This window comes from Narcine bancroftii, chromosome 7, assembly GCF_036971445.1.
Source record: "Narcine bancroftii isolate sNarBan1 chromosome 7, sNarBan1.hap1, whole genome shotgun sequence".
Taxonomy (NCBI): domain Eukaryota; kingdom Metazoa; phylum Chordata; class Chondrichthyes; order Torpediniformes; family Narcinidae; genus Narcine; species Narcine bancroftii.
The window spans coordinates 155659342-155682808 of record NC_091475.1 but is presented as its reverse complement, the minus strand read 5'-3'; the positions used below and the strand labels follow the sequence as shown (position 1 = coordinate 155682808).

At 39.0% G+C, this 23467-nt stretch overlaps 2 protein-coding genes across 6 annotated transcripts in view; one reads left to right on the top strand and one right to left on the bottom strand.

Annotated features, from left to right (window-relative positions):
* picalma (phosphatidylinositol binding clathrin assembly protein a) overlaps positions 1–1595 on the bottom strand; it is a 175234-nt gene extending 173639 nt beyond the window's left edge. For all 3 annotated transcript variants that reach the window (XM_069890923.1, XM_069890925.1, XM_069890927.1), the window contains exon 1: positions 1278–1595. The gene's annotated coding sequence lies outside the window, so the exon portion shown is untranslated. The remainder of the gene's footprint in view (positions 1–1277) is intronic.
* On the top strand, positions 751–22281 carry eed (embryonic ectoderm development). 3 transcript variants are annotated; one of them, XM_069890937.1, is made up of 13 exons: positions 751–904; positions 1121–1531; positions 5816–5968; positions 7429–7521; positions 8570–8635; positions 9618–9743; positions 11208–11289; positions 12825–12916; positions 17494–17627; positions 20110–20215; positions 20544–20702; positions 21474–21547; positions 21974–22281. In XM_069890937.1, exons 2-13 carry the CDS (start codon positions 1439–1441, stop codon positions 22098–22100), a joined length of 1305 nt encoding a protein of 434 aa, XP_069747038.1. In that variant the 5' UTR covers positions 751–904; positions 1121–1438; the 3' UTR covers positions 22101–22281. The 3 variants fall into 3 exon arrangements, with proteins under 3 accessions (XP_069747038.1, XP_069747040.1, XP_069747039.1); XM_069890938.1 differs by having other exon boundaries at positions 753–854; XM_069890939.1 differs by lacking the exon at positions 21474–21547.
* The last annotated feature ends 1186 nt before the right edge of the window (positions 22282–23467 follow it).

Below are 23467 nucleotides of genomic sequence, written 5' to 3'. Positions count from 1 at the left end.
AGGTTGATTGAATTCCAACCAAATTTTACACTGCCTTAATCTACCATATGAGCAGCAGCTGCTTGCTGATTGATTCAAGATTCAAGATGTTCAGCTTCCACCGATTGCCAATCTAATCTGATTTTTACAACAGCATTTCTGTTGAATTTTAATATCATTAACAACAGTATTTAACTTTATTTTCTTGAAACAAGGTAACAAAACAATCTATTTACAATAAAAATTATTTATCTCTCTACTTCTCAAAGCATCACAGAGATGCCAAAATGACCAACAATTTGCATCAATTGCCTTAAATGCAGAAAACAATATCAACAGCAATCTAAAAGAGCATGATCATTTAAACTTTCTCACTGACACGTGATGTTATAGTATGGATCGATATTAAGGCATGTTAGAGAAGCGGTGTTAAACAAGTATGTAGCCTTCTGTATATTGGGGAGACGAGAGACAGATTGGGAGATAAGTTTATTGAACATCTTGGCTCTGTCTGCTGCAACAACAAGGACCCACCACTTCAATTCCACACACCATTGCCATAATGACATGTCTGTCTATGGCTAAGCTGAATCCACCCACAAATTGGAGAAACAATACCTTCCGTCTCAGCAGTCTCCTACCAAACTTGAACTTTCTTTACCCTCCTCTCTCACCCTTTCATTTCTCTGCCCTGCTCACAAAATTCCACCGATTAGCCTGTGCTCCTCCCACCTTTTTATTCAGGCGCCCGCGTGATTTTCGGCACTCCTGAAGAAGGGCTCAGGGCTGATGTGTGTCTTCGTTTTAAAACGTTCCCTGGTCACTGGGTGACAGTTTACTGGAATACGTGTCCACAATAAGAAACGGATGAGAGGGTGCGAGTGAAAGGTTTTGTTCGGGTGGATGCAAAGTTTGCGCGATTGCGGTAAATTAAAATTAGGGATTACTATTTTTAAAAACAGCTTAAAATATTATCCTTTGGGCATTGAGTTTTTAGAACGCCTTTAATCGTCGGAGATCAATTGATCGTAAATAAAATGTTACTGTGATTCTCAGGTTACGAAAACTCCTAGATAATCGTATTAAATGGATGTGTAGAGTTGAAGGGTCCAATTGACTTGCTGCTGTTCCTCGCTCCTAGGTCCAAGGCGTAAGTGCCAACAGCAGTTGGATGCAGCAGTTGAAGGTGGCTCACGACCACCACCCCAAGGGCAAGCAGAGATGCACCACGATCACTGGCTTGGCCAACCCAGGCCTGCCTTCGCAGCAATACAACTGGACAGCCCCTCTCCGTTTACCTTTCAGCCACTCCATTGAGGAGAGGCAGACGTCCACCGGACCCACGGGCAGCCCCAGTGGCCGCAGGCCCTGCCCTTGGTGATCGCCGCCGCACTTTACGACAGCGGCTTCACCTTGGCGACACCCGACGGCGGCCTGACGGGCGTTCTTTGTGCGCAGGATGGCGGAGGGCGCGGCGCGGCCCGACATGCCGGCCAAGAGGCCGAAACTGAGCGATGAGAACAGCAATCCTGACCTGTCGGCAGACGAGAATGTAAGTGCAATTGTCGAACCCTGAGCGCAAGTGAGGCGGTCCCTCAAACTGAGCCCTGGGCGAGAGGACTTGCCTTCCGCCGGTGGACTCTCCACTAACCCCCCCCCCCCCCCCCCCGCTTATCATGTGAGATCAGACCGAGGATAGTCGTCGAGATTTGAAACCCAAGGCCCCATGAGTTTAAAGGGTATAAAGGGTAAGGGGGATCGCCCCAGTCATGAGAATAAATGCATTTTTTTTTAAACAAGGCCTTATTCATGATCTGGGTTTCATTTCACTTTTTTGCATTTTAATAGCTGGTGCTAATCTGAGATGGTATCTTTTCAACAATTGCTCTGCCTCCATCGACTGTGACAACAGGCGATCATTCTTCCCAGTGAATTGAACTCTTAACTTTTGCTGTCCCACGTGGCGCCTCGTTTGTCAGACGGAGGGGTTTTGAATTGAAGGGATTTGATCGTTTGCATTTGTTCCTGCACCCAGCGGTTATGCCGAAACATGGACTCGGAATCGTAGAAAATAACAGTACCATCGCTTCACTCTTAATTGCACCTCTTGTCCAAGGTTTTCCGCACTACTAAGAAATCGGTGATTTAAAAAAAAATTGCTCGATAGAATCCCATTTTTGTTAGACTGAGCCCATCATCAAAAGGACTGATGAAGATGCAGTGAATTGGAAAATGGTCCGCTGAATTGCCTCTGGTAATGTTGGGTTCTTGTGGTCAGCTACCTATGATGTGGAAGGACCTGAGAGTCTACTCAAGTACTTTTTGAAAATTTTATTTTTAATTTGCATCAATTCATCATATAAAAATAATATAATTTTTTTCTTTTTATCCCCACGCCCAAAGGAAAAGAGAAAATACCTGAATGTATTCATTATTCATATCTTCCTAACCTATTATTCTATCCTGTACCTACTAATGGGTCACGTCTCCAGAATGGAGGACCATCGCCTTCCCAAGATCGTATTATATGGCGAGCTCTCCACTGGCCACCGTGACAGAGGTGCACCAAAGAAAAGGTACAAGGACTGCCTAAAGAAATCTCTTGGTGCCTGCCACATTGACCACTGCCAGTGGGCTGATAATGCCTCAAACCGTGCATCTTGGCGCCTCACAGTTTGGCGGGCAGCAGCCTCCTTTGAAGAAGACCGCAGAGCCCACCTCACTGACAAAAGGCAAAGGAGGAAAAACCCAACACCCAACCCCAACCAACCAATTTTCCCTTGCAACCGCTGCAATCGTGTCTGCCTGTCCCGCATCGGACTGGTCAGCCACAAACGAGCCTGCAGCTGACGTGGAATTTTTTTACCCCCTCCATAAATCTTCGTCCGCGAAGCCAAGCCAAAGAAGAAGACCTACTAATTGGGAGGAGTGGGTGTTATGGATGATGTGGATGGACTCCTACTAATGAAATCCATATATGGTTTCCAAATCATATAAAAATTCTCAGGTTCATTCCTTAAATTATAAATAATCTTTTCCAATGGTATACAATTTTGAATTTCTGTATGTCACCTATCCAACCCTATAAAATGATCTGACTTCCATGTTGTTGCCATCATTTCCGTGCTTTTGCGACACAAATTTTTTTTAGATTTGTCTTAACTTCAATTTGGTCTCAATGTCACCAAGCAAAAATATTCTGGGATCTTTTCGTAGCTGTATCTTCATAATTTGTCCCAATACTATATTCAAATCTTTCCAAAATTTTCTCACTTGTTCACAAACCCAAACTGCTTGTAATATGGTTCCTGTTTCTTTGTTACATCTGAAACATTTGTCAGAACAATTTGAATTGAGTCCATGTAATTTATATGGAGTGTAGTATAATTCCACCAGCGTTGTCTCTGCTCCATCCTCAACATTCATTGGAGCGACTTCATCCCTAACATCAAAGTACTCGAGATGGCAGAGGCCAACGGCATAGAATCCACGCTGCTGAAGATCAAACTGCGCTGGGTAGGTCACGTCTCCAGAATGGAGAACCATCACCTTCCCAAGATCGTGTTATATGGCGAGCTCTCCACTGGCCACTGTGACAGAGGTGCACCATAGAAGAGGTACAAGGACTACCTAAAGAAATCTCTTGGTGCCTGCCACATTGACCACCGCCAGTGGGCTGATATCGCCTCAAATCGTGCATCTTGGCGCCTCACAGTTAGGCGGGCAGCAACCTCCTTTGAAGAAGACCGCAGAGTCCACCTCACTGACAAAAGACAAAGAAGAGGAAAAACCCAACACGCAACCCCAACCAACCAATTTTCCCTTGCAACCGCTGCAACCGTGTCTGCCTGTCGCGCATCGGACTTGTCAGCCACAAACGAGCCTGCAGCTGACGTGGACATTACCCCTCCATAAATCTTCGTCCGTGAAGCCAAACCAAAGAAAGAAGAAAGTATAATTGATGCAAAAAAAATTATATTGTACCATTTGAGATCTAACATTAATTGTATTAGTTACACTCTCCTAGCACAATCTTGACCAGGCCTCATCGTGAATTTGTATATTTAAATCTTTTTCCCTTTTTGACTTAAATATTTCCTTTTTCTGCATTGTCTTGAACTCAGTTGAATACATACTGTATTTAATCCCCTTTCTTCCTTAAGAATTTGTTCTAGAATTGTTATATTTTTTTTCTTTAATTAATTAGATTTTTAACTGTTTGTTGGGTTCAAGTAAGCTGAAAGTATAAACTTAATACCACATTCTTGTCATTCTGACAGGAGTTCTGGACTTTCTATAGCAGAAGTAAAACATGGATGTCTGCAGACAACATGGTTGAAATACAAGTGCAATGCTGGAGGAACTCAGCAGGTCAAACAGTATGCTTTATACTGATGATGCTGTTTTAAAGATAAAGATACAAACCAATGTTTTGGGCTTGAGCCCCTCATCGAGGTATGGTTAAAATAATAATCCTTTCCACTTTTTTCTCCATACCTTGAGGAAGGGCTCAAACCCAAAACATTCGTTATCTATCTTTGCATAAGGTACACTGTTTGACCTGCTGAGTTTCTCCAGCATTGTTTTCACTTCCCATGGCAGACATTGAGCAACAATGACACATTAATTTTTATATTTTTTTAACATTATTAATACTGATAGAATGTGAGTTGTTTTTATACTTCCTTTGTATGTATGAATCAGAAGTTTAATGTTTAGGTGTCTGTACTTGCACATTGTAGACATTTAAATATTACATTAGTGCTTTTAAGTATTAATTACTTTTGCAGATGTATTTTGGGCTGTCCTGGGATTTGCATTCTTGCAGTGAATCCTTCAATGGAGAGGCAAAAGTATTTTTAAACTGACTAGTCGAGGTGTGCTCAAATTTCTTTGCCACAGTCATAAAGCATAGACCACCTGACTGCATTTCAAAATTTGTGAAGCTCAGCTTGTATGATCAGATGGAGTATCCATTATAATTCCATTGTTGGTTGTTGGGTTTTGTTTTTTGCACTTAATGGAGTTTTTACATCTTATAAATTATCAAATGTTACTCTGGGCTTTATTTGTTTCCCCTTTGTTGAAAAGCTAATATTTCTGGCTTTTTTAATTTAAACTTTCAAATGAAAACTCCAAAGTAGCTGATGCAACATGAAAGAATATCAGTGGGTCTCGCAAGATATTGTCTAACTATTCTAGGGAATCTTGTGGAACATGTACAACAGTGCCTTTGGTTCACTGCATTGGTGCTGACAATTGCTCAAAAGAGCTTCAAAAAAAAATTTAAAATGTTATTGGTGCATTTATTTTACATGTTTTTTTAATGCCTTTTGTATTTTTTTTTCCTAGTTGTCTAGTTCTTGCCTCTGGCTTATCCAGTGCTCTCAGACATTTCTTTATTGTATGGAATGAATTGCATTGACTGAAGACTTTTTTCTGACGGTAGCCAAATCTGGAGAAGGCTTTATCCTTGGACGCTGAACATGGTTGTTCAGCCACTTCAGTGCTCACACACTAGGCCCCGCCAACAGCGCTGAGGGAGCTCTGATCTGTTAAAGATATTTTCTTTTAGTGAGACATTAACCACTGACTTCCTCTGCTTTGCAGTAATATTAAATGTACACTGGCACTAATTTATGAGGAGAAAAATGGAGTTGGACGGAAAAATATATCAGCCAGACTTGAATGGTGGATCAGACTTGATCCTAAATTGTATGATCTTATGACTCTGGTTGGCCAGAGTGATTAAATGGGGCTTTCATGTAATGTAGAAATAGCAAAGTTATACAGAAACTGTAAGCTGACACTTGAGTTTATTCTATTCATTTTGTAGGATGATGCTGCAAGTATAGAGAGTGGTACAAACACAGAGAGACCTGACACACCTACAAACACACCAAATGTACCTGGACGGAAGAGTTGGGGTAAAGGAAAATGGAAATCCAAGAAATGCAAATATTCCTTTAAATGTGTCAACAGTCTTAAGGTTTGTGAGAATGAATATATGAATTATATTGTGTATATTGTAACTGGAGTTGTATAGTACCAAAGGCTTAATTGTCTTTTGACAATTTTATTTTTTAGTTAAAGTAGTTGCCTTCAGGTTGAATGTGCTATATTCCACTGTAGACCAGTGCTTTGGTTACTAACACAAAGAATGGTCTCTGTGTACTTTATAAAATATTTTGGGGGAAGTATAGAAATAAAATATATCATTTGAGACCAAAGCCATGACTAAATAGCCAGAATGTTTCTTGATTTTTCACACTTCTTATTTACTACTTAAGACATTTTCAGGTGTGTTCAGATTGAAAGATCTTTCTGCAATATATGTGGAGAAAATGTTTCTACTTAGAAAATATAAACAAATTAGTAGCTAAAAATAAAATTGATTACTTGCCCTTCTTGGGCAGTTTTCCATTTTATTAAAATGAAGGATCCCTATATTATCGAGCAGAACCACACAAAGTTGGTGCCTTCAGACTTTGTGATTACCAGTGTGGAGTGCAATGAGGGCCTTTCAGGAAATTGAGGACTTTATTGCGCACCAAGTAGTCTGAAAGTGGTCAGAGGTGATAATCTGGCCTCCCATGCATTAAAAAAAGTCATGCCTTACTGATTTAAGGGAAGGCTTGATAAGTGCAGCAAATAAATTAATGTTGAATGAGCGGGTTCTTCATTGTGGTTAAAAACAAATTGTAATTCTTGCATCCCTCGGTGGTTTGGCACACTCTTTTGAATGCTGATTTCTACAGGGGCTAAGGAAACTTGCGTCCCAAGTCCTAAATTTATGTCCTTGCTATGTCCAAAGTATGCCAATAAATGAGGGACCTTTTTATTTTATTTTTGAATTTAACGTATGCAACTGCTTCATTTGCAGAGCAACAAATAAGATGTCCCTTATCTTAATCCTAACTTTTAGACAAGTGATTTCCTCCCCCCCCACAAGGTGAACTGCTGCTTCCATTTTCGTAAGTTTTTTGTATCCCATTGGCAGAGCTATTATTGAGGTGTCTCTCAGGTTATTGATTAGCCAAGAAATTCAAATGAAGAAAGCTGATGTGATAATATTAGCCAAAATTATTTGTATATCAGGGCTGAGTTTTGCAACCTTGGCAAACAATTTGCCAAAAGCCAGGTATTGGATATAATTAATATGCATAATTTTTAATACAATTTCAAAATTTATTTCATAAAAATATGCTGGAGATTGCATCCTTTTAATGAAAGCCATATGTTGTGATTTTTTTAATGATATGAGATTAGTTACAAAGGAAAACAAAATGGAAATGGCATATGACGAGGAAGAAAATTTTAAGTTATTCCTTGGTGTTGTTAAGAATGTTAACAATCTGGTCTCTTGAGCATTGATGCTGTTGATAGCTTGACATTGCTCCAAACTAAATGTTTTGTGGAAGAAAATCATTTATTTTTATTGTTTTGCAGGAGGATCATGGTCAACCACTTTTTGGAGTACAGTTTAACTGGCACAGTAAGGAGGGAGATCCTTTGGTTTTTGCCACTGTTGGAAGTAACCGGGTTAGTTTTACAAATTGTAATTCCACATATTTGTTTATAAACTTTCTGCTAAAGTTAAGAGCGTTTGGATCTAAGCAAGGTGGTCTGACTAGCTTGTTTACATGCTTTGGGATTCAATGACTTGCAACCCCTTTATTTAAAGTTCTCCAATTTGTTTTGCTGAAATCTTCTCAGTGCAGTGGTTGAGCCAGTCATTCTGGTTATGCCAAAAATTGTGCTGTGGCGCTGTCCATTAGTTTTGCTCTCCAGTCCCAGCAACATCCTAGTGAATCTCCTATGCACCCTTCCAACTTCGTGATATTCTTCCTATAGCTGGGCAACCAGAACAACAGAGTATTCCAAATGTGGTCTTGTCTTTCCCTTGTTCAGTTGCATCAACCTTTATACCCAATACCAAGGCAAGCAAGTTAAATGTAGACTTCACCACCTTGTCTACTTGAGTCGCTACATTCATGGAATTATGCCCCACACCTGGTTGTCTCAGTTCTGCAACATTGTTGAGGCCCTTCCATTTACTGTGCAAGTCCTGTCTTGCTTAGACTAGAGTGTAGCACTTCGTGATTGGCAGTTGAATTCTATTTGTCATTCCTTGGTTAATCTTCCCAACAGTATAGATTCTTTTTATAAAGTTAGATGTTCTTCCTCACCATCCACCACCAATTTTGATTTCATCTTCAAATTTGCTAATTGTGTTAACAACATTGCCATACAAATCATTAAAATAGATAAGCAATTAATGTAACATTATTCTGTTCAGTTTTTGAAAAAATGTTCTTTAGTTCACTTTTAATAGTTTTATAAAATTCTATTTTAAAGTATTTTAAAATCATCAGAGCGTTAGTTTTGCTGGTTCTGATTAGCTGTTAAATGTTTTGGGGATGAACTTCCACTGGTCACCATTGTTGGTGCACAGAGGTCCAATTAAATCAACTTTTCACATCTGACCTAGATAATTGAAGTGTGTGAATGCAGGCAGCAATTACATGCTACTTGTCCAGTCCAGCATTGTTTGATCTTCATGCACTAATTATCTTTTTTTTTGAACTAGGTTACACTTTATGAATGTCACTCTCAAGGGGAAATACGATTATTGCAGTCGTATGTGGATGCTGATGTATCCTTGGAGTACAGTTGTATGATGATTGGTGTGAAATAGTTACTTTGGGGAGATTAACTTTGTATAGTTTGCGCTAATGTGCAATTTAATATTTAGAATTTTGGAGACTTTTTGTTGAGGTATAACTGGATAATCAATTTTGGAGAAAAGAATCAAGTCCAAGGTCAGTTTGTTTTATTGAACAAGTTAAATATTCTTGCACTTATAAGGTAGAAACCCATCATAGGATAAACTTTTAAATAATTTGAAGAACCAAGATTTTACTTCATGACCAGTTAACTTCATTTGGTTTAAAAAAAAAAACTAAACCTCTTGCTATCCATCCTGTAGGATGATGATGGTTCCTTTCAGTCAGTTTTTGGGGTTTATTCTCCACTCCTCAGAAAGGAGCAGTGTGTGCGTGAATGAATTTTAAGTGAGTAGAGGGTTGCACAGGTCCAGACCCACCCTCTCAACATCCCCTCCTGGATCCAACGGCATGGGGGAAGTTCTGTTGCAGTGAATGGCCAGACCACTCCGATGCAAGAGATGCACTTTCTGCACTTCATGGCAGTTTGCTAGACGGCTGTTTACCTCTTAGAGGATTTGTCTGCCCTTTGTCTTGTTTTTCATTCTGCAGGGGTGTCTAGCCACCCTCCGCACCACGAAAGCCTGGTGGGGGAGCCAGTTTAGTCACAACTGTGTGACAGGTAGTACTGGGTTTCATGGTACCAATAGCACTCAGACAAGTGCTAAAATTAATTTTAAAAGGGCAGCAAACTTGAACAATGTGTTGATTGCTAACACATTTGCATGAAAACCACATGATATTTTAAAATCAAGTTGTCTAGTTGAAAATGTCATGATAAATCTCCAAGGTAAAATGATTTCCTCGCTTAGATTGGAGGAAGAGTTGGAATTTTTAAAAAAATTATACGAGAAAATAGAAATTATGAATGAAGCCTTCAGTATTGACCTCTTCAACTTTGGAGCTGATCAGACAGATGAAAATTTCTACACATGTGCATGGACATATGACAGTAATACAAGTCATCCCCTCCTGGCTGTCGCAGGATCAAGGGGAATTATCCGAATTATTAATCCTATCACCATGCAGTGTATTAAGGTAAAGCACAATCTGTTTTGTTTGTATAATTTTTGTCAGTTAAGATTTTGCTGATTGTATCTCTTGATACAAAATGTATTTGGATGGTTCTACTTATGTCAACTTTAATAATTTTATAACTTTGTACTCTTTTTTAAACCTTAAATTTTTTTATTAAATGTTATTGGCTTCAAATGTAACAGACTCTAAACCAAGTAGATTGTTAAGAGCTTTGATATCCTGTTTAAGAAAATAGAAAGGATGTCTTTTCCCACAAGCATTTTAAATTTGAGCTTTATTGATATTGCAATGGTAAACTTGGTCATCAAATGTTGACCCGTAAAATGATGCAAAAATGAGTTTCAAACATTTGGCAGTAACACTCCAACTTTGTCTAAGTTTAAAAAGTATCAGTTATCAATCTTGAAGGGTCCCGACCTGAAATGTTAACTTGCAATTTCTCTCCATGGATGTTGCCTGAACTGTTGAATCCCTCCAGCAACTTGTTCACTCAAGATTCCAGCTTCTGCAGTTTTTTTTTTTCCAGCATCCCTTGTCTTGTTCCACTTATTATTGTGCTTTCTATGAAATCCTCTGGATAATTTTTTAAAAATTGATAAATTAATGAAGGATGGTGCTCTTTATGCTGATAGATGAAAACAATTGCAGTTTGTATTGAATGTTTTCTACAGGTTAAAGACCATTTCCTTGATCGCGTGTTAATTTATCCTTTCATAATTTGCAAGTTAACTTCAACATTAAATGATAATTCTTTAATAGAACTTCAAGAAGTTGGATTAGGCTAAATCACTAAATTGTTGGGTAACCAATGTTTCATGTCTAAGCCCTTCAAAGTATGAACAAAAAGCAGGCAGTTACCTGAATGTAAAGGAAAGATGAGGAAGGAGGAAGGAGGAAGGGGCAAGGGAAGGAACGTGATCAACAGGTAAGAGGTCATGGGAGATATGGATTGGCACTACATGGTGCTTTTTCCCTCTGCTCCTCCTATCTTTTTATTCAGGAGCCTGGCTGCTTTTTGCTCATACTTTGATGAATGGTTCAGGCCTGAAACTTTGGTTAACATTGCTTTCCATATTTGCTGCATAATCTGCTGAGTTTCTCCAGTATTGCACTAAAATCACAGTGTCCTCAGACTTTCCTGTTTAACTCCGTGATCTTTAGAGGGTTTCCAGTTTCAGATTCATCAGACATTTCCCATACTGGAAGAAGTGAATAATCGGATGACTGCATAACTCAGTTTTGACTATAGCTATAGAAATGACTGATAATTTGGGGAGTTAATTTTATTTGTAGAAATGCCTTCAGAGAGCTAAAGTGTACGAATTATATTTGTGCTTTTATAGTCGAGGCATATTTTGAGTTTGGTAACTTGCTACTTTTTAAAAAGTAGACTAACCTAATTATTTTAATTATGTGTTATTAATTGTGAATGAAATTGACAGAACTTCCCTTTTTTTGTTTTAGCACTATGTCGGGCATGGTAATGCAATTAATGAACTGAAATTCCATCCCAGAGAGCCAAATCTTCTTCTTTCTGTGAGCAAAGGTATGCTGACAATTCACAAGTTTGGCTTTAAATGATCTTGGAGCCTGTGCAGTGGTGGGATGAAATAATCTGAAATGTCTTTTGATGATGAGCTATAGATTCAGCAATATAGCTGATCTAAATGTTTGTGAACTTCGTAGTAGGAAGTGGATAATGTATGCAAATATCTACCTTCTGTAAATTAACTGATGATTCTTGCAAAAGAACCAAGATATTTAATTGTGGTAGGGAAAGGGAAAATTAATTAGAAAAGAATAAAATTGAAAATAGTGCTTTTACAACAGTAGGGTTGCACACTGGATTCAACATTGGCTATAGAGGAGAAGCCAGAGAGTGGTAGTGGATAATTGCTTCTCAGACTGATCGGTGCTGGGACGATGGTTGTTTGTCAACCATTGATCTGGATGATAATGTAGTAAATTGGATCAGTAAGTTTGCAGATGTGGGATTGGAGGCATTGTGGACAGTGAGGAAGTTTTTCAAAGCTTGCAGTGGAATCTAAACCAGCTGGAGATATTGGGCTAAAAAATGGCAGATGGAATTTAATGCAGACAAGTGTTGGGTGCTGCATTTTGGAAGGACAAACCAAGGTAGGCCATACACACTGAATGGTAGGGCATTGAGAAATGTAGTAGAGCAGAGGGATCTGGGAGTACACCTACATAATTCTCTAAAAGTGGCATCACAGATGGATAGGGTTGTAAAGAGAGCTTTTGGCATCTTGGCCTTCATAAATCAAATATTGAGTACAAGAGTTGGGATATTATGGTAAAGTTGTATAATATGTTGATGAGGCCAAATTTGGAGTACTGTGCAGTTTTAGTCACCTAACTGCAGGAAAGATTAAAATAGTGCAGTGATGATTTACTAGGATGTTGCCCAGACTTCAGGAACTGAGTGGGATAGACAGTAAATGTAAATAGGCTTTTCCCACTGAAGGTAGGTGAGATACAAACCAGAGAGAATGGGTGAAAAGGGAAAAGTTTAGGGGGAATTTTTTCACACAGTGGTGAGACTGTCGAATGAGCTGCTAGCTGAAGTGGTGAATGTGGGCTCAGTTTTAACATTTAAGAAAAATTTGGACAGATTCATGGATAGGAGGCATAGGGACTGGGTACAGTCAGTGGGACAAGGGCCTGTTTCTGTGCTGTAATGTTCTATAGTTCTAGTTTCCATAGCTTCCAATCTTGTGTACTTTCATCTTAAGGTGTAAATTTATATTAAATGTACAATGTTATGTGTGTAAAGATTCAAGGCATTTGTATTAAATTCAGTGTAATATTTGAGCATCCCTTTTGGAGTATCTTTAATTTAAAGATTCAGCAAAGTTTTAAATTCAAAGTAATTTGTCTTTTTAAGAAATTGTGTTATGTATAAAGATAGAATGGTGAACATTAGATTATTGTCATTTGAGATATGTTTTGCACAAGTGTTGTAAAGATGTGGAACTGTAACTTTTGGTTTGTAATGGTAAAAACCACAATTTCCTTGAAGTATTCCACCTGAGGCTAAATGGAATCTGTGTTTAATATTAGATCATGCTCTCAGGTTTTGGAACATCCAAACTGACACTTTAGTTGCGATATTTGGAGGTGTGGAAGGACACAGGGATGAAGTTCTGAGTGCAGTAAGTGATTAATGTTCTCTGCTGTTGTAATATTTGCCCTCTGTTGGTAACTTAAATCTATTAATAATTTGCCTGTATGTATGTGTAATTTTAAAAAAAAAGACAATTTGGGAATAGTTCAGACCCTGATGGATAAATCAATTCACAAATATTGGATAGAGATGGCCTGAGTTTGCAATTCAATAATCTTGAGGGCACTGTCATGGGAAATTTCCAAGTGCTATTTTATATATTAAAAAAAGTTTTGACTTTTCCCTTGCCACATTATTGATTCCATTTTAGTCTGGCAGTCAAATGTGGTATGAATGGGCAGCAAGTGAAGATGGAAACCAGGGAAAATGCATAGAACCATAGAACATTACAGCACAGAAACTGGCCTCTTTTGCCCTTCTCGTCTGTGCTGAACCATTTTTTTTGCCTTGTCCCACTGACCTGCACCCAGTCCATAGCCCTCCATACTTCTCCCATCCATGCACCTTAAATGTTAAAATTGAGCCTGCATTTACCTCTTCAGCTGGAAGCTTATTCCACAACCCCAACACTCTGTGTGAAGAAGTTCCCCCTAAACTTTTGCCCTTTCACTCTTAACCCATATCCTCTGGTTTGTAACTCCCCTACCATCAGTGGAAAAAGCCTATCTACATTTACTGTCTCTCCCATTCAGTAACTCAGTTCCTGAAGTGTGGGCAACATTCTAGTAAATTATCATTGCACTATTTCAATCTTATTGAAATCTTTCTTGTAGTTAGATGACAAAAACTACACACAATACACCAAATTTGACCTCCCCAATGTCTTATACAACTTTAACATGTTGGGGTAATGAAGTGTAATTGCATCATTAAAAAGATGCTAAGATTTTGTACAACGTTGTTTTTTGGTCGAGGTTGGGCTGGGGTAAAGGAGATACATTTAAAGAAGGTCTATGCTCAAAATACTAATTATTTATTGGCCAAATGAAACAATCACCAAGATGTAGCCTACTGTATAAATAATAGTCTGCAGATGCTTTGATTTTTCGTAAAAACAAATGCTGGAGGAGCTCGGTCTTGGTGTCCAAAGGATCTAAAGGTGTATTATTGGCGTTTTGAACTTGAGTCCTCCTTTAAGGTATGAGAAAAAAGAGACAGGCATTTGAACTAAAAGAAATGGGAGGGGAAGGAGTACAGACCAACATCCAAAATGTAATAATTAGATATGGCAAGGATGCCAGGAGAAAAGTGAAAATTGATAGGTGGAGGGGGGGTAGGTTGGCTCTGAATGCAGAGCTGGGGTAAAGGAGACAGGGAAAAGGGGAGAGAAAGAACTACAAGAAAGGACACATTGGGAAAGTGATCTCTCAGTCTATGTCCAGTTTCTCTAATGTAGAGGAAACCACAACGGATACAGTAGATGATCCATGCAGATTCACAAGTGTTGTTTCAATTGGAAGGAATGTTTGTGGCCCTGAATGGAGGTGTGGGTGCAAAAGCAGCACCTCCTGTGGTCACAGGTAGGTGCCAAGGGGGAAAATGATGGTAAGGGAGGAGTGGATGAGGGAGTGGTTGCTGTGGAAGGCAGAGTGGAGGAACAGGGAAGGTGTGTTTGGTTATGGGATCATAGTTGCTGAAATGGTGGAGGATATGTTGGATGGAGATGCTGGTAGGTAAGGACAAGTGGAATCCTGCCCTTGTTGCACGAGGGGGCAGAGGGTGCAGGTAATGGAGGATATGCAGGTGAGGACAGAGTTTGATTGTGATGGAGGGGAAACCACATTATTTGAAGAAGAAGATCCTCTCTGATCTGGCTTGGAAGACAGTGTCCTTTGAGCAGATGCAACTGAGATGGAGGAATTGAGAGAATGGAATAGAATCCTTACATGCAATACAGTGTGAAGAGCTGTAATCATTGGTAGGTATGGGAGATGATGGGTTTGTAGATGTCTGTTGAGATTCTGGCTCCCAAGATGGAGACTGTGAGAATGAGAAAGGGGAGAGCTAGAGATGGACCAAATTAATTTGAGGTTGGGGTGGAAGTTGGCAGCGAAGTGGATGAAGTCAACAAACTCATCATGGATACATGAAGCAGCACCAAAGTAGTCATTGATGTAGCAAAGGAAGAGTTGAGGTGCCTTGCCTGTATATGTTTGTAGCATGGATTGCTCCACATAGCCAACAATATTGTATTGGTTGTCCTTTGGTTCAAATAAGATGCTTTGTTATACAGTTCATTTGTGGACATGATGGTGACTTTGCAGTCCTAGTCCTGAGATGAATTGCACAACAGAAACCTGCATGTGATGGAGTTTTAAATGGGAAAAGCCATTGCACAGGGGTGATCCCGCTCTCTTGGCAGGAGACACCTTGATCCAGCGGCCCAGGCAACCATTACAGCTGGAGACCTCTCTTGTTGCATTGGATGACCAGGATGTCTTATGTCGTGTCATGCTCTTAATGCTCCACAATGCCTGCTGGGGCTGCCACCTTGACCTTTGGACCATTAATAGGTCTCTTCTGCTCAATCTGATAGGGCCAGGCATAACCGGGGCCCTTGCAGGTACCCTTGGCTACCCCACTAATGTGGAAAAAAATGGGATGAGTCAAAGGAGAAGTTATTGAGGGTGATGGCAAGTTCTGCCAGATGTCAGTGTGGTGGTAGAGGGGGACTGGTTGGGTCTTTGAGAAAGAAACAGGGTTTTGAGACGTTTGATATGGCGGATGGAGGTGTATAGTGATTGGATGAGACAGTTGAGTTCTGAGAACTGTAAATTGTTGAAATGATAGAATGTGAAGTATTGCGTCTTTCGGTGGGGAGGGACTGGACCAGGAGGACAAAACTGAGTATAGGTAAGTGGATTCCAGTTCGGTGGGGTAGGGGAATGCAGAAACAATGGGTCTGCTGGGACTATTCGGTATGAAGATCTTGGGTAGGATGTCATTTTGGGCATTGTGGGTTTGGGAAACAATTAGATTGAAGGCATTGAGAGGGATGACTGGAATTGATGAGTTTAGAGAGTGCGAGACAGTGGTTTGAGTTTTGGTGGAGTCCTGTTGGATAAGTAAGAAGAGGTGTCTGATAATTGTTGTCTGGCTTCCGACAGAGAGCAGTACATCAGGCCACAACATTGCAATTTTTGTCTCCAGGTTTCATAGTAGGGTTGGGATTAGTGCACAGAGAGTGAAGGGCTAGGTGTTTTGAGGGGGTGAGAATTAGTGAGGGGAGTGGTGAAGTCGAGACAGTTGAAGGCTCAGTGGCAGTTGAAAATATAAAGGACCAGAGCAGGCAGAAGGCTGGAATAGGTGTCCAGGTGGAGGAAAAAAGGTTTAAAATAGAATGTCTATGGTGGGGGTTGAGGATCTTGGTTGTTAGAAATGTGCATAGAGTTGGAGGCAATGGAAGAAGAGTTCGGCATCATGACGTGCGTGGATCCCATTGAGGTGTGGGAGAAGGGGGATGAAGGTGATGCCTCAGCCAAGGACAGAGTTCAGTGTCCAAGAGGAGAAAGTTGGGGATGGTAAAGACAAGACAGGGGTTAGAATGTGAGTCAATGGGGTGGAGAATGTCTGGAGGGAGGAGTGGGGTGGATCAGCACTTGGAGTTTAGGAACAATCCAAGGGAGGGGAAGGCTGGGGACATTGTAGGGGAGGGGAATGTGAGGGTTAGAGAGTTTGAAATGTAGGCTTTGTTCTGTAGGCTGCTGAGACCAGCATGAAAGTTAGCATTGGAGAGTCCATTCTTTAGGTCGCTGGGGCCAAAGTGGGAGACTGCAATGGAGGCTTGGTCCTAAAGGCCACTGGGGCCAGAGTGGAGACCTGCATTGGAGGTCAGAGGTAGCAGCCTCCAGGGAAGATTATATTTTTAAATGTTTTTTTAAATTCATGCAAGGTCACAGGGAGACCTTGTCCAAAAATTCCCATTTGTGAAGAAACTTCCTAATCCAAAATATTGGTCATTGGTTGAAGTGGTGGTGATTGCAGAAATCTCAATGGAATGCTGCACCAAAATGTACTGAGAACCAAAAGTTGAAATGGATGAAAACATGTATTCATCTTAGCAAGGAGCAGTAATGTGAAATGATAAATTATTTCTAAGGTGTTGTATATACCAAAAAAAATTCCTATGACGTACAGTCACTGGTTTAAATTGGGGCAAATATGGCAACTGTACAACAAGATCCTCCAAATGATAATGAGATAGCTAAGATGCTGCCATATTCTTCATAACAATGGAAGAACTTCACATTACCATGAATTGTAGCTTGAGATATTTTGGTTAGAATTTTATGCCTCAGATAATGTTTTATACTTCTGATGGTGAAGTCTGATATATTAGTAAGCTTGTGTTCAAGGTTCCAAATTGAAAAATGAATCCACATTTTTATATTGGGGTGCTTTCAGCAAGTTTTGTGGTGGATATGTAAAATTTGGCTATTCCTGTTAATTCCTTGATATACTAAATGGAATTTGGATATTTACCTTGAAACTTGATGGGTCCTACAACAGAAGGTTTTGCATTTAAAAAAAACTCTGCAGCATATTCAAGAAAAAATTGTGACCTTGTCAACATGATCATTGTGTTATATTTACTTTAATTTGCAGGATTTTGATCTCCTTGGAGAGAAAATAATGTCTTGTGGTATGGACCATTCCCTTAAATTGTGGCGAATCAATTCAGAACGAATGTTAAAGGCTATTAAAGCATCAAATGAATATAATCCAAGTAAAACTAACAGGTAACATTAACCGTTTGTTCTGTTATCACATTGATTTTAGATCTTGCTGTGACATTTATTTATAATGGAACTAGCTGTTTTCTTGTAAAACATTGTAAAGTCCATTGCAAGTTGTAATTCTTCGCTATTGTGTATAAACCACTCATTCCAATAAGTTTGTAAAACATTTCATTTCTACTATCTGGTTTAAATTTACAATACAGGTCGTCCTCAACTTTCAACCAATGCAAGTTATGCCCATCCTATGACTCATTTTCTAAAAAACTTTATTAAAACTACTGTACAAGTACATATTTTGTAGTAAAAGTACTGTATTCAGTGGTCCCTGCTCCAGGTGGCAGCCTGAAGTTCCAAGTTGTTACCAATCCATGTTATGACAAACTTTGGTTGGCCTCATTAAGACTTGTGGCACAAAGATCAATGAATCTACTCCTAATTGCTATTGAGACTTGTTAGATTTGCAAGTCTCTTTCATTAACAATAATTGGACTTCTCCATTTCACCATTTTCTGATTTCAATTAAACCAGCCTTGTACTGGAAAAAAACAATGATTTGAACTAAATCACACAGTCTAATTGTGCCAGGCAATAAAAAGACAGAAATGCTGGAGAACTCAGCAAATCTTGCAGAGTCCATAGGAGGTAATGATGATGCTGCGAGAGCTGTTTTGTTTCTCCAGCATTTGAGTTTTTACTCCAATCACAGCATCTGCAGACTTTCGTTTTTATCTCTTAAACTCTTTGCCATGACATGTCAATTTTCTCAGCAAGATTTCAGCAGTTTGAGAATACTTCCCACTGTTACTTTTTATGGCAATTGGGATTGGGTAATGAATTGTGCTATTGTCAGTAACATGTATAGAAATATTGAATATATTTTAAATGTCATGCTGTGAAGCTCTTGCAATACCCTTTCTAAAATGCATTCTGCATATTTTCCTTTCCTCTGCACTTCTGACATTTTCAACGTAGAAAGCAATGATCCCAAAATTGGGGATTGCACAAGATTCTGTTCCCTGTGGGGCCAGGCCTGAGGTGTTGAGTGAAAGGATTGATTTGAAAATAATATCAGCCTAATGGATGCACATTTAGCCAGGAGAACTTGACATGGTCATGGCGCAGTGTGAAATTTTGATGAGAGGTCTGCTTTACTATTTGATTTATCTGGCAGTTTTGATATTAAGCACCATGCTTGACTATTTCAGAAGGCAAATCATGGTTAATAGGAAATCACATAGGTTGGATCAGGGGATGCAACATTTGACAAAATGTGGCAATTAGCACCCTGGCAAACTTGAAGTTTATGAGTATCGGTATTGTATCTTGCACAAAGAAAGATAATTGTGATTATGTTGACCATGTCAGGTCCAGTCATTAGTCCAGGAGTTTCTGAGGACATTGTTCTTAGCTCATCTTCAGCTACCTTTTCACTCACTCACTCACGTTCAAGCCATTGAAATCTATGCCATCCATTTAAAGCCAAGGGTGGGAAGCACCTGGAATAAACCCATGCAGGTCATGGGGAGAAGCTACAAATTCCATACAATGTCGGATTCAAACCCAGATGGCTTGGACTGTAATAGTGTTGTGTTCCCCTACCTTGTTAATTATCTTTCCTTCAAAAAGTCTTAAGTGAGTTGTTTGCTGCTAATTACACAACATGAACAATTTGAATGCCATTTGAAATGTCGTAACTTCAGTAACCCATAAATGCATGGATTAATATCTAGAAAATACTCAGGCATAGGCAAATAGGGGCAGACTATAAAAAGTTGATGACCATCTCCAACAGTGAGTGCAGCCATTCAGTTATATGACCATCATGCAATCTCCAATATCCTGAAAATCTCCATTATCCAAAAATTCAACTGAACCAGCCATGTAAACACTGTGGCTACAATAGTATCCTCTTAAAAAGTAATTAACATTTTTTTTCCTAGATGGGTGCAGTTCAACACCTTCCAGGACAAGGAAGCCCACTTATTTGGCTTCCATCCTAAACAATCATCCCTTCCATTTCCATCACTTGTGGAGTTTCTTGTCCAGGCTACTCTGAAACTATCTCCTAAAATTTCTTCCTCAATCACAGAGGGAGAAGGGCAGCAGATTTCCTAAGTTGGATATCATTGTGAATTGGAAATAAATGGCCAGTCCTTCACCACGCGGTCTAAAAGCTGGAACTCTCCATACAAAATACCTTCAGTTTGTTGGCTGGTGACACCAAATGCCAAAAATGAGTTGAAGAAAATATAAATTCACTCATTCCTGTGGTGGCATTTGAACTCTCAAATTGCATCAGGCAAGATCTTGTTAAATGACAGAACAAGCTGAATGGCCTACTCCTGCTCCATTTCTTCAAAATCCAGATTATTTGTTCAAATTCTCCAAGTTTCACAGTTGGTTACCAATATCCCTTCTTTCAGCTACTTTACATGAGAAATGTTCATCACAGTGAAAAAGATTTTCTTTTTTCTCTTTAAAGGCCATTTGTGTCACAGAAAATTCATTTCCCTGATTTCTCCACAAGGGATATACATAGGAATTACGTGGACTGCGTGCGGTGGCTAGGAGATCTGATATTATCAAAGGTAAATATTTTGTTCCTCCTTTAATAGTTAATTCCTGAATTATGAATAGACATTGTGAGGGTTGCACTGAAGGCAGGTTTTTTGGTGCATCAGGTCAGGTGTGAAAAACCAGTGCAGATTTGCCTTGAATAAAAATATATTTGGTTTTAACAGGTTTGAATAATGATTTGGATCTTTTGTGTTTGTGAACTGCATCTTGGATCTTGTGATGAGTATGGAATTGTATCAAAGATTCTAATGGATGATTTGCTTTATTTTGACATGGGACAGATTTTTTTATTATTCAACAATATGAATAAGGGACGCTAATTAATGTCATCTTATTTAGTCTTGTGAAAATGCCATTGTGTGCTGGAAACCTAGCAAAATGGAAGATGACATTGATAGAATAAAACCAAATGAATCAAATGTGACAATACTTGGAAGATTTGATTACAGTCAATGTGACATCTGGTACATGAGGTTCTCGATGGATTTCTGGCAGAAGGTAAGAATAAAAGATGCAAAGGTGTCGGTTGATTTAATTTAGTAGTGTTTTCTTAAGTTTTATTATTTTTAGTTTTATGGTTAGTTGGCTGCCAATAACCCTCCCAAAGGTTATGATCCACTCTAAGGATTTCAATGTTTATAGAGAATTGTAGACAACATTGTGAATAGAAGAGTGGGAAGATTTGGAGTATTGTTTTTTGGTCAACTACCTGCAAGATTAAAAGCATGTAGAGAAAATTGACAGAGGTTTTGCTGGGAATGAAGGAGCTGAGTTATAGAGAAAGGTTGAATAGGTTTGGACTTTATTCCATTGAGCATCAGAGAATGAGGGGAAATTTGATGGATGTGCACAGAATTTTGAAGGATACAGATAGGGGAGATACAAGCAAGTGTTTTCCCACTGAGATTGAGTGAACCAAGAACTGGTGGACATGGGTTAAAGGTGAAATGTTTGAGAGACTGAGAAGAACTTTACTGGAGGATGGTGGGAGTGGAACAAGCTGCCAGAGGAACTGGTGGATCCAGGTTCAATTTTGACATTTACCAAAGATTTGTATAGGTACATGAATGGGAAGGATATAGAAGGCAACAGTCCAAGTTAATGGAACTGGGCAGCATAGTTTGGCATGGACGAGATGAGCTGAAGGGCCTGTCTGTACCATCATGTTCTATGGTTTGAAATAATGTTTCACTATCTTCGATTATGTTCATTTTAAAACCTTTTAAACTCAAACTATTCAATTCCTAAAATCTGGATTTATTTTTAAAGATGCTTGCATTAGGTAACCAAGTTGGAAAACTCTATGTATGGGACCTTGAAGTGGAAGATCCTCATAAGGCTAAGTTAGAATTTTTTTTCCCATTGTCTTATTTTGTAATTGACATATCAAAATAAAATCAACTTGGAAATTATTGAACTGTTGCTCTCTGTGAGCCTAGTTTCAACAATGTCATTCAGCAAAATGGAGGCTTATTCAAACAAATTTTAATTCCATTTTGCACAAATTTGTAATTTGCCCTCATCATGCTGGCTAATGTATTCCTCTGATCTGCTTGAGTGCTTCATTAACCTAGTTTTTGCAATGAACTGATTGGGGTGACTGAAGCTCATTTTCAAAATTTACCAGCATCTTTTATACGATTGACTGACACTTGCAAAAACAGAAACATTTGTCCATTGTGCAAAATTATTTGCAAATTCCACCATTGTAAGCTGCTGTCCTTACTTGATACCACAGTTAAGTTTTCATTTCTGATTTTGTTTTTTAGATGCACAACACTGGCTTATCCAAAGTGCACTGCAGCTATACGACAAACCAGCTTTAGCAGAGATAGCAGTATTCTCATCGCTGTTTGTGACGATGCCACAATTTGGCGCTGGGATAGACTTCGATAAAAACATTCAATGTTATAAATTGTACCAATGACAGAAAAGTATTTTCTCAGCTTGCTTTGGCCAGTTTTGATTTTTGTTAAATGAATTGTCTGCAGATCTGCTAATGCAAACTGCAGTTGTTTAACTTTCCCTTGTGCAGCTTGTTACTTTTATTCTGTCAATAAATATATTTTTTTATTTATTGTCTGCCTGTATGTATGGACAATTTCATTTACAATGATAATAAAATTGGTGAATTATGTACAAAACCTAGACCTCAAACTTGTCAGCAACTTATTTTTTTTTTAATAATGCCTTTGCAGTGGGCATTTGTGCTGAAACAGACGGCTATGATTGAAGTGTTGGGAAGTGGGATTGGAATAGCTTGCACTATCAGATAGCATTAGTTGGTCTGATCTTTTGTGCCATAAATTTCGTTTGTGACAAATTATCATTTTTGGCACCTCTACTACTCACTCCACTGCAATTCAATCTAGTTAGTTATGAAATAATGGCAGGTGCTGGAAACTTGCAATGAACTAAAATTATACAAATATTTATCAGCATCTATGGAAATAGAAAGAGTTAAGTTTGGATTGATCACTCATGGACCTGAAATTGTTCCTCTGCATAATTTACCTTATTCTTATTAACCAACAAGATGATAAAAATTCTTAATAGTAGAATATAAAATAGGTGCTCAAGCGATTGTTAGATAGTAGTTACTTTGGACTTTCAATGGTGCTTGCACACTGGTGCACAATAGTCTGAATAGTGGATACATTTGTATCATTCAGCCAAGGATGTGGTATGAAAGAAAATGTAAATACACATTGAAGCACAGATCTTGGAGTTGGTAAATGATGGACTAAAGCTGGCCGCATATCACTTTATACCCTAATGTGCGGTTAGGGTTAGCTGTGAACAAAAAAAGATCTTTTCTAAATTGGGGGAAAGCAAACCAATGAGGTGATTGGTTAGTCAAACATACCTGTTCAGTTTGCAGTGGCAACTCGGAATGTCCAGTTTTGTAACTTTAATTCTCTATCCTACTTATTCTCTGGTTCTTTATATTTGGCTTCCTGATGGGCATCATCTGAGTAGATTCACATTTTTCAGAAAATAATTTTTAGTTTTGTAATTAAATTTCCAACATCTATTTTTGTTTTTATCTGGGAATTTAAGATTTCATTTGTCTCCATTTTATACATCTCCAGATAATTTTTGATATTCCATAGCAATTGACACCTCTTGTAACTAAGAACACGAATACATTCCTCGAGGTATTGGGAGAAGCAGGCAGCACCGAGGAAGCGGAGAAAGGTCGCAGGCCACCACTGGACAGAGGTCTCGAATACCAACCAGAGCAGTGTCTAAAATGTCACGGG